Source organism: Mastigoproctus giganteus, chromosome 1 (assembly GCF_048544385.1).
Source record: "Mastigoproctus giganteus isolate SK-2022 chromosome 1, ASM4854438v1, whole genome shotgun sequence".
Taxonomy (NCBI): Eukaryota; Metazoa; Arthropoda; class Arachnida; order Uropygi; family Thelyphonidae; genus Mastigoproctus; species Mastigoproctus giganteus.
In genome coordinates, this window is record NC_143575.1 from 105,238,271 (window position 1) to 105,250,743 (window position 12,473).

General features: G+C 36.6%; 1 protein-coding gene across 2 annotated transcripts in view; it reads right to left on the bottom strand.

The window, feature by feature from the left end:
- The window catches only part of IA-2 (tyrosine phosphatase IA-2), a 462,789-nt gene that overhangs the window by 323,257 nt on the left and 127,059 nt on the right, over positions 1–12,473 (bottom strand). For both annotated transcript variants that reach the window (XM_090374031.1, XM_090374023.1), the window contains exon 3: positions 8,536–8,780. In XM_090374031.1, the coding sequence (XP_090230157.1) occupies positions 8,536–8,780 (245 nt within the window). The remainder of the gene's footprint in view (positions 1–8,535; positions 8,781–12,473) is intronic.

Here is a 12,473-nt window from a genome sequence, read left to right on the forward strand (position 1 = left end):
CATATCTGACCCCAAATGACTATTATTTGTTCGAAAACCTTAAGTCTCATCTTCGGGAAACTCATTTTAAAGATGAAGGGCTAAAACTTGTAGACCTGGTATGATCCTCAAACTGAAGATTTTTTGAAGGATTTAATCTACTGTTTGCAGATTAAATACATTAAGTGTATTGAACTTCGAGGTGAATACATTGAAAAATAAAAAACCTAGAATTTTGTACCTGTTTTTTACACTCCGTTCTCGGAAGATTTGACCACCACTTGTAGCAATCTGCCTTGCTGTATATAATTAAATGATCCCAAGTCATCAGACAACCATTACCGATGTGATAGTTAGTTAATAAAATTTTCGGAAAAGTGCTAAACGAGAAACATTAGCGCTGCACCTGTCAAGTGGCAATGATCCAGTTTGCTGGGTTGAGATCAGTAAGCTGCTTCTAAGAGTAATGTGTATTCACAGTCGTAGACATTAAAAATAATATTATTGATATCTCCGTATATTTTTGAGACGCCTTGCATCCAAATACCACGAACGAGGTTAGCATCCCCATATATTAAAACTATTGTAGAGAACTTCAGGATATACCTCCGGGTATTCCTTAACATAAAGATGTATAGATTCACTCAACCACTCCACATTATCTGTATTGTGCTGTATAATTGATAGATGGTGAATGGTGCATCATGCTTGCTTACTAATAGCATGATCAATGAATCATAGTGAACACTATGGACTACCTACAGTGGTACAATGAATGGCACAGCTGATACCTAATACGCGTATAATGTTCGGAGCTAAAAGCTTTCATGTAGGGGTGTTCGGAGGTTGAATGGGTAACTGGCAAGCTATTTCATACTGCATTAATTCCAAGTAGAGATGGAATTGTGTACAGATGATGTGTTTGTTAAACGTGTTTGTGGTTTACCACACGGTCAGATTTCGAGGGTTGCCTTCACTGACGTGAAGAGCGACTTTTAGAGGTTGTAGTCTGCTAAATTTCAGAATCTTTAATTGGAAAAGCATAATGGGTATTTGGTTACAGGTTTCAAACATTTTGGTCTGTGTTTGCACTGTCATTAAATCAATAGCACACAAAATATGGACTGATATTTGATAAATTCTAGACTTCTACTAGAAATGCACACTATGAAGTCCATGTATTACGAAAACCACCCTAATATTGAGCTGAATCCCATTCGTAGAATCCAAATAAGATCTGTGGACAAAATACATCTGTATTTTGGTTGAAGGATCTTCTTTACATATTGTAAGCAAATAACAAGGGCCTCAAGTTCCCTGAGATTTCTTATAGGTATCTTCCGGGTTCAGACAGCAGCTGGTACATTGAGCCTTCCATCAGTTTTCTTGAAAGGAGCAATGCTCCTGATAATTTGTCACCAAGTGCATATATTTCATTTTTATGCAGTTATTTTTACGCAGTGTGCTGTAACTAAGTGAAGAAATTATTTACTCCTATCTTAAATCAAAATAATTAAGATTTGAATTAAAATGTCGTATGAAAGTTAATAATTTTGGAACACGCGGTCTACAACGAAAGAAAGGAATGGCGGCGAGTACGCAGAATTCCTCCATGTAAGACGTGTGGGGGCCTAATAATATTTTCAGGGCTCGCGTAAAATAGTTTTTCTAAATCATATTATTGTAGCTTTTGCAGCAGCCACCAGCAGATTGGTGAAACGGAGCTGGACGGACACGTAATCATTTCCTAATGAGATTAAAAAGGTTCTGATTAATTTTTTTAACGAGATAACTTTTTGTTGGTGGGAGAAGACCAAAAAAAAAGTCGGCCTGGCCAATGAAATGTGGTCAACCATGAATTAAAAAAAAGGCCCAAAGTTACTCGCACTTCTGATACATCCCCGTTAATTAGTAGCAAACTTAATGCAAGGGATGCGTGTGAGGAATGCAATTTTGAATATGCGGTCCGCGGATAATGCTAGAGAACTTCTGTTAGACTCAGAAAATCTGTGATGTGTTTTGCATCATCCAAATTAATTAATACCAAAGCACACTGCATCATACGCGCTCTCTCTGGTGATTGGAAAGTCACTTTAGACTTCTAATAAACAAATTAAAATAGAGGATTATTCTGGAAGACAGCCTTTGTCAAACATAATATACCGCAGCAATTTCAGTTTATCGGGAAGAGAATTCGTATAATATGTATTATTTAATTTTTATGATATTATTCAGTCTCAGTTTCTAAATTCCAAGGTTTCTTTATCTATATTACATAAACGTTATTATTATTACACAGATTTGTATGTATAAAATATGTCGTAGTAGCTTTTATCTAATACCGTTTATGCTTGTGCTGATTATACACTGAGTGGCCAGTTTATTAGGTACATCTACCCCTTTTCACAACGGTAGCACTCCTTCAGTAACCGCACTACGTATTCGTATTATTTCATATAAAGCAGGTGAGCAGATACTTAGAGAAGGTGTGTGTGTGCAAACCAGTGCGAGAATGGAGAAAATGAAAGACTTTGAACGTGGCATTAGTAGTCGGCGCGAGATGTGCCAATATGAGTACCTTGGAAACTACAACCGTACTGGAGTATTCACGTACCATCGTTCGATGGATGTATCAAGATTGGTCCAATAAAAAAAAAACTGCAGCCATTATCAACCCGCTGCAGGATGGAAGCCTCCTTAACAATTCATGGTGAGGGAAATGGACCATAATCTGCCACGCTGATCCAGTGCGGGTTGGCATATCGGCCGTATTTAGCAGTCAGGGGCTTGAACCCTGGTCTACTGAGAGGAGCGTGTGCTACTGCATTCCCTCTCCTGACCACTCGGCTACGGAGGCCGTATTGGTCCAATAACCAACTATCATCTGATTGGATACTATGACGCAATAACAAAGGAGCTGGATGCACAAAAATAATTTTGACAACATATATTGTTGTCAAAAATTTCAGGAAACCTTTAGATACTGTCGCACGTAAAAGACCGATATGCAGATTATAGCAGTGTGGTATTAATGGAGAGTTACAGCTTTGGATAAAGGGATGGTTCAGTGAAAAAAGACAGACTGGTTATCAGCAGACACTGCTCTTCGTGGACTAATGTTATTAGTGGAGTCCAACGAGTTCAGTGCTGGGCCCGTTTTTATTTTCTATATTTGTTAATGGTAGTGATGAAGGTATGTCAGGATTAATGTCTAAGTTTTCAGATGATACGAAGGTCAGCAGGGAAGTTAACGACAGTAATCTGCTGCTGCAACAATATCTAGACAAATTAACTAGATGAGCTGAGAAGTGGCAATTGAAGTTTGCCATATACAAAGTACTTCATATGAGTAGAAGTAATCCCAGGTTAACGTACCAACGGGAGGGTACCACATTCAGATTAGTGGAGAAAGAAAGACACTTGTTGATAACTGCGCAGACATTAAGTTCTCTGAATAGCGTACACAGGGTACCAGGACAGCTCATGGCGTTTTGTCAACGATATACAGGAATTTTTCCAATAGGAATAAAGAGGTAATTATCTTATATTATAAGGCAATGGTTAGGCACATCTTGAATACTGCATACAGGTTTGAGGGCCTCGTTTTAGGAAGGATGTAGAACTGCTGGAACCGGCGCAAGAAGGGCAACGAGATTAGTGAGGGGAAACAAAGGAGTGCCCTTAGAGGAAAGGCTTCAGAGTTCTGCAAATTGCAACGTCTGGAGATTAGGCAACTGCGAGGAAGATCTGATTGAGATGTTTCAGGCTTTGAATGGATTGAGTAAGCTCAACGTTGATAGGATTCTTCCTCTTGTCAGACTATGCACATGAGGGCGCATAAATTCAAACTGAGGAAAGATGATTGCAGGATAATATTTGCCTTCAGCCAACGGGCGATTGATTGCTGGAACAAGCTTCCATCCGTTGTTGTTAAAGTGGATAGTTTAAATAAATTCAAGGAAGAACTAACCAACCAATTAAGGGGATGGATTGGGGATATGGGAGTAATTTTTTTGACTGATGCTCTATAAATTTGGTTTCTTGCATTACTTTCCACTATCAGTACTAATATCCAGCCAACAGAAGTTCTGTGGTTGGAAACAGATTCCTGATTAGTGAGGCGAACGAGACTTGTATATGGTAACAGAAAGGCTATAATAAGTCAAATAACAATCCAGTGCAATATTGATAAGCAAACTGACGTTTTAGAATGCACAACTCTTCTTACATAGTAACGGATGACGAATCACAGACGATGACAAAATCGTGTTCCACTCCTGTCGGCAAAACATTAAGAAGTACTCAACTTTGTATTCCACTAAAGCAATGTAATTATCGAACCAAAACATATTGCCAATCTATCTGATGACGAATTTAATTTCAAAGAGAATGAAAATGACTATAGGACACAAAAATTTCACATGTTGATGAGAAGGAAACTAAATTATTCATTTACTGTTTTGGAAAAAAAAGTGCTTTAAAGTACTCAGCTACCCATTACTCGAGATTTTCAACCCTGTAAACTCACCATATCCGAAACATCTTAAACAAGTAATTATAGTTGTTTTATTAATTTATAGCACCTGTTCATAAGATGGGCACTATAAATCTCACTAGTAATTATGGACCATATCGATCCTAAAAATTCTTTAAAAAAATATTTAATTCATAATTTGATATCTAAATATATTTCTCAGTATTTCAAAGCGTACATCGTGGAAGAATAAGATGTGTTTGTCAGGATAAAGATCAATTGTTACAAATCTCATAGAATGTAACAGCTGATCTGAGCTATCAGGTTGATGTCGTATACACATATCTATAAAGGCCTATGAACTGGTACCTCATCATCTTCTAAAATTGGTTTTGTCGGTATACCATCCTCCAACTCTTTCCATAATTCCCAATAGATTACTTTACAGATATGTATATCACTAAGTATCGTAAAACAAAGTACTATCCAATATGCACATCCCTGAGAGGGGAATTTCACAAGAATCTTCATTGGGGCCCTTTCTCTTTGTAATATTTATTAATTATCTGCCTTTCTGAATCAGACACCAAACTTCTTATTTATGAGGATGATGTGAAACTATTCCGTCTGATAACGCAAGAAGGTACTGATTGCCTTCGGCTATCTGTGACTGAATTTTAAACATGGGCAGCAGCCAACGGTCTTAATATTAATCCAACTAGATGCACAGCTATGACTTACCACAACACCAGAAGACTGAAATCTATGAACAATAACTATACGATAACAGACCCCTTAATCAGTAGATCATAAACTGTAAAATACCAGAGAGTAACATTCAGTACAAATTGTTCACTCAATCAGCATATCAACACAATCGTTGGGAAGTCAGTTGGGAAATTGGAGTAACACACACACACACACACACACACACACACACACACACACACACACACACACACACACACACCATGATTCAAAATTTAGCACCATGCCTGTCAAGATAACGGTAATGCCCCTCCTTGAACATGTATCGCCCATTTAGAACCCACAAGGCAGCCTAACTAAGCAGACTGAGAGCATGCAGAAACATTGTGCAGTGCCACTCTAAAAGAAATCCATCACTTGCAGCACTCCTTAAAAGAGAATATCTAGAATCACGCTTTACAAACCAATCTACGCATCATTACTACATTTGCCATTGTATAAAGTAATTGTGAGATCACACTTGAAATAATGTGGCCAGATATGGAGACCACATCTAAAAAAACTACAGTTTCTTTAAAGGGATCAAAGAATGGCAACGCGTCTGGTGAGATCAAAAAAAGGGCGCCCGTATGAGGAAAGACTTCGAATGTGTGGGTTGCATAACTTGGAAACCAGACACCTTAAAAGAGTCTTGAGTGAGGTGCATAAGACTCCGAGAGGTGAAATTAAAATTAACAAGGGTAAAGTTTTCAGTTATGATTCCAGAACTAGGAACCATAAATTCAAATTTCAGGGGGGAGGAGGTTTAGACTAGATTTCAGGCAGTTTTCTTTTATCCAGCGAGTTGTTAATATTTGGATAAGTTTCCTCTATGTGGGGTTGAGGCTGACAGCATGGGGAAATTCAAAGCTCAGGTGGACAGATACCTACATGAGAAGGGAGTCAAACAGGTGGTTTATTAATTTCTTTTGTCGATGCAACATAAGCCTAGGACTTTCTTGCAAAGTACAACTAATTCTATTAACAGACTGATCAATATTGCAAATATGTTCCAGGAGGATTAACTACCTTCAGCATTTGAGACATCTCCGAAATGCTGTAGAACCTTCGTTTTCAGTAGCTTCTCACTATTGTACTCGGTCCTTATTTTTGCAATTTATACATGTTCATTATTCTATACTAATTTATTACATTAATTTTATGTTCCGTTATTCTGAACTCGCTCTCATGCGCTTTGTGTATGATTGTTTTTAATAAAACAAAATATGGAGTAAACAGCTTAAATCCATGGACTTAAGTCAAAACAGGATGGTAGTGGTAGTTGTGTGGTGCAAATTGGGTCCCTTGATACCAGTGGAGCAACATTTGGATGTCACTTTGGATGTCTAGAAATTAAAGCAGAAGCATTCTTCATGGCTGCAGCGTGTCCATCTATGAATGGGGTCTAGCCGTGCCAAGGATAGGATAGATTCAAATCTCCAATTTGACACGACGAATCCGGTGTATCACTTTCAACAATATTATTAGAAAGGTAACTTTTTTAAGATGCGTAGTTTATAAATAAACAGAATAAATTGAAATAAATACTTGCATTCTCGTGCGAAATAGAACTATATAATTTACAATAGACCGAACATCTTTAACGCTCACTAAAATAAGCCCAGCTTCTTTGGATCGTTTTTCTTTATTAATAATAAAATTGTTATTTATTCTTTTATGAAAATAGTGCTAAGAAATTTCCAGACGTTTTAAGAATATATATAGAGTGAGTCATAAGATACTGGGCTCATTTATTTCAAGAAATCAAGAGAAAGGATAAAAATAGATGTTCATATTATTGATTTAACAATAAAAACAAGATCAAAATGGTCGTATATCTTTTTCCTCCAAATAAAAGAACTTGGAATGTTACTCAGTGAGTCCGCGGCGACTTAACCATTCATTTGAGAATTTCCCATCAAGAAATTCTCTTAATATACACCCTCTTCCAGCAATTTTGGGTTAGGCATATTCCTGTAACATTGCAAGGGATTTTTAAATAAAAAAGGACACTGTCCTCAAAAATAACGCCTCATCAAAGTCCAGTTTTCTGCCGGAATCATCATCATTGAGGTCTTGATATAATTTGAAGTACGACAGTTATATCACGAGCCTCTGAAATCCTTATAACAGAAGTTTGTGACTGGTCTGTTGGGACTTCAACTCACCCACCATTTTCCATTGTTCTGACAGATTGTGGTGTGCACTTTGTAATACGTTTCTCAAAATGAATATTTTAATGACCATACTTTCGTGTATGATTATCATTTTACCTTCCTATGAGAAGCGCAAAAGCATTTCTTCTTTCTTTAAGAACGAACTTAAGAAAACAGATACTCTTCTTTCGTTTTTGAAAAAAAAAAAGAGAAACATTAATCTATGTGCTCTTGTTGCGTTTAAGTGCAGTAATCAACATAAACTAGCCGTGGTCTGCATGAAATTCATGGAATGCACTCACTGTCAACATAACTTTATTACACTAATTAACTTATGAAAACGCTTGTTAGGTTCAATTTTAAGATTACAGAGAACGCTATTAGCGAAAAGTGACATGCAAAGTACCGATAAAAAATAGAATTTTTTTAAAATAGAAAGCTATTCAAGATGTGCTGCTTCCATACGTGAAATATGCGCGCGCACATACACACGGCAGGTATAAACACTTGCTCAGAGGAAGTCATTAGGCAGTCATATTTTTCACTCTTTGATGCTACTCAATGATAAATAAAAAAAAAAAGGCTACGTAGGTTTCACAAAGAAAACTCCATTGCAACACGCATTTGTACAACGGCATAGACACATCTTTTCCAAACAGCACATCAACCTCTCTGAGAGCCAACACAAATGGCCTTCATAGCACGAGAGTAATATCCACCTTGCCAAATCGACTCCGGTTCATTTAGCGATGGGCTAGGCTTACCACTCTGTACTTCGGGAAGCAAATCACGTCTTCCGGTTAGGGGGGGGTGTGTGTGGGTGGTTAACAATAGTCGAACGTCGATTCAGACACGCGCAAATCAGTGTCTTTAATTACCGAACATTTTAACGAAGGCTAATTGAAAATTCCTTAAGGATAACCTTTACGTTTGATGTGTTTTGTTACTAAATAATTAGAAGATTTAATTAATAAGTTATGGTCAATTAGCTACTGTACTTAGGCCGAATTCATTTCTAATAAATAAAGGTTAAATACTGTTTATGCACAGAATGTGCTCAGATATTAGCTTCGTATTAACAATACATGAACAGATCAATGAACAAGAATTATAAACTTCTGTTTTCGAGGTTCAATTATTTTAAATATGTCCACTTTAATACTAAGTGTTTTAACTCACCACATGAGGTAAGGAGAGTTCCATCATGCGAGAACACAAGCCGGGATCGTAAGACAAATGGTGACGCTTGGCGTATAGGATATTTTGAACAACGCATTGTGTATAATCGTGGCTCCACCTGTAGCCTCCGGTAAACAGCCTCTTCATCTCCTTTTCCAAAAGGCGGAGGGTATTAGGACCCAGAAGATGGCGGTAGTGGTCCGCGCTGGAGTCATAATGATGCTGGCATTTGCCGAAGGCATTATCTGTGGAATAAAATATAATCTCAGCTAGAAGATAAATAGATACGGATACATTATTGGCTTATTTCAACTTGACTATAATGCAACTCTTTGGTTATTTAAATTATGCACAATTCGTGTATCATGTAGCACGTGCATTTATTCAATATAGTATAATAATTATATCGCAATTAAAGGTAATTGTGTAGAGGTTTCTAATTTCATTTCAACTTATCTGCAATTCATTTTAAGTACAAACCACCAGCCCGCATGTACTGGAACTTGGTTTTGTCCAGTTGCAGTGGCTGAAAATTAATTGCATGAATTTCTGGTATGTACCTTAAAGATATTATTATTCACATAAACCTATAGTAAAAGTAGCACATACTCTTCGACTATTTGTTTCGTTGAGCATTTCAGGATTGCTTGGCTTCTGTATTTCTGGGATGAAAACCGCGAATTTCCTTTCCATACCTCGGAAAGATTTGAGACGAGAATCGCCACAGATTTAATCATCAAACTTATATAAAGCTGAATTTAGATGATTATCTAAGTACAGAAGAACATGAAAACAACGTAACAGAAAGTTAAAACTGAACTGAAGTAAAAATCAGGGAATACAGAAAATAGCTAGATTATGTGAGCGTGGGAAAGAGCGAAAATACTCATTTGAAAATACGTTTGGAGTGTCTCACGTAGAGTTGAATATCATGTGAAGGGCCCAACTGGAAGTTGTAAATAATATTAAGCAGCATACGGATGACAACAAGTAAAAAAATGTAATGGTGCTCAAGATGCGTAGAAAAATACTCCAAGAAAGGAAGTGGGACCGATTTTAATCAAACGAAAACGTCAAGTTCCATAACTCTTAGGAAACAAGCCCCATCTCGGTACTTATCTTCTAATAACGTCTGTAGAGGTGTGAGCATTCCAACGTTTGTTTGTACTTCGGGGTGAGGACCCTTCACTAATGCCAGGCTGAATTAAAACATCTCATTAACCTCATGGTAATAGTGAAACGTGTCAAATGACAGAGAGTTTGGCGCTGGTCGGTAGATTAGTGGGTGTCAGATTTCATGGGTAAGAGGATTTACTTCGTGGAAATCAGATATCTGATGTATAGCACTTTACGATTATTAGAAAATGAATAAAAGATCTTTATGTTCTGAAAGGAAGGGAAAATATATCTAATGGGCATGCGTCAGTGAAGCTTCCTTTTAATAAGTTTGGATTTTTAAGCAGGAATGTAAATGCGACTGGCAATAATGATAAAAACAAAGATGGCTATCTGTGTGTTCCATGGTTGGTTTGCATGTTTCCGGGATGAAACATGCAAACCCTAACCTGAGAACAACTAACACGGCTACATTATGAAAAAAGCCCTTAATTTTATTCTTACGATATTGGTCCTCTGGGTATGCAGTCTAGCCATCTCAGTGCTTGGACACAAACAGGCAAATATCACCAGTATGTAAAGGCAAAACAATATTATTTCTGCTTCTGGTCGCTAGGTCCAGTATGAAATAGCTTCCGGCCATTAACTTAACTAAACCCCAAAATGCAGATTCTTCAAAATCAATCGATATTTTACCGTATATTATTTATTCCATTGAAAATTGAAATAAATCTCTGCCGAGTTTTTCTTAACAATTTTTCTTAGTAGCACCAAGGAAAATGGGTACTGTTCATTCAAAAATGTGATCAAATAACGCAATACTCAAGAGCTTGAAACTGTGCTAGCATCACAGTTTCTCTTTTTCAATTCCTTCACATAATGAAAATGGAGAAATAATATTTTAATCATTATAATCATTCCTCTCAAGACGATTATAAATTTTAATTCGAATTTATAATTATCCTGACATTAATAAGAAAAAATATATAGACTAATGACACCTCAACTCAATTTATTCCAAAGCTGACATATCACTCTGGAGTCGTTTACTCCAGACCAATTTTAAAACTTGTTGATGTGCACCAGTTGAGCTGGTTTCTAATATTTGTTATTTGCGTTTTAGATCTCTCTCTGAATTCGGTTGGTCATGTAAATTAGAAAATTAATAACCTTCTTTTTTTTCTGTGATACCACAAATTTCATCGGGAGCTCCAGTTCCATTAAAGGCCAATTTCCATTTAGATTTTGAGTAATACTGAATAATTTAGTAAAACCACTAAATAATTTAATAATAAGAGAACGTTGAAAATAATTTTGAAAGAAGTTGGAATGATATGAGGAAGTAGGCATTCCTTCAATTTTAAAACCTTGCATTCGTCTCGCAAGAGCAAATTTATCTTAATTTTTAAAAAATTATCAATTAGTTAAATAGGAGATCGATGTTTGCATGTTTTTAAAGTTTTTATCCCCAATATAAAGATATAAACATCATCTAGTACTACATTTAGCATATGTTATTTAAATTAAATTAACCAACATGAAATATCAACATAAGGCAACACACTGAAGCTTTAATAAGAAATTCCCACCATGGCATTTAAAATGTAATCAAATTCTGAACATCTTAAATCGTGCCTGTCTTTCGATTTTAAGAAAATCTTTACATTTAGGGAACTATCTAGAAATCGTTCTAAATTGCTTTTAGATTTAAGGTTATTTATATTCGTGTTTTCCCACTGATAAGTGTTGTGTTCACCTGGAAATGTAATCTTAATTATGAGTCCAGGTCCATTTTTAAGCACAGTCTTCAATCCAACTATATCATATGATTCTAGAGAAATAAAGTACAGAAAGGGTCTTTTTCGCAGTGAAATATGAACGTCTCGATCAGTTAAGCCAATCTTTTCACGAATAACTTCTTGTGTTTTGAACGATAAGCAAAGAAAAGGCTAAGATCTAATTTCTTTACTTAACAGAGTTGATCGTTTAAATACTTGTGCTCAAACATGAAAACATTACCGAATAAAGGTTGTATCTTGAATCTTGAGCAAATAAAATTACGTAGTTCCTATTATTGGGCAGAAAATGCAAATACCGTGAATTTTATATTAACTTTTCAAAAAATATTTGGAGAGATTTAAAACAATTTCCTAAAATTGTTTCTTAATTTGATTTATCCTTTCTAATCAAAATTCTTTCCTCGTGTTCTTCGGCATACGCACACACACGATGGTAAAAGCCTGGATTCGAATCCCATCCCAACGGGAAAACTTTTCTGGATTTCTTTCAACTTGTAACTAAACTGAGTTATTCCATATAAATAAAATCAAAAATGGAAAAGCTCCCGGACTGGACCTCATGGAGAGGGAGTCCATCAAACACCTTTTGGTCTGTTGCAGCCGATGTTCTAGTACAACTATTCAACACGTGTCTTAATGAAGGCTCCTTTCCAACACGTTGGAAACACGCTAACCTCAGGCTTATACCCAAGGATCCAAATCGTTCACTGGTACAGCCAAAGCATATTGTCCAATTGCTCTACTACCAATATTAGGAAAAGTATTTGAGAGGTTACTTCTCACCAGTCTTCAGTCTGTGTATGGAACCAGATTACTCGCCTCCACACTCCAGTTTGGCTTCAATCAGGGGTGCTCAACTATTGATGCAGTACTAAAAACCACTCAGCTAGCAGATAATTCTGATGCCCATTACGTACTGGCGCTTTTTATAGATTTTAAGGGAGCTTTTAACACAGTCTGGTGGCCAGAGATTCTGCAGCGAGCCAGAATATCTGGCTGCTCCTTCAACATCTTCAAATGTCT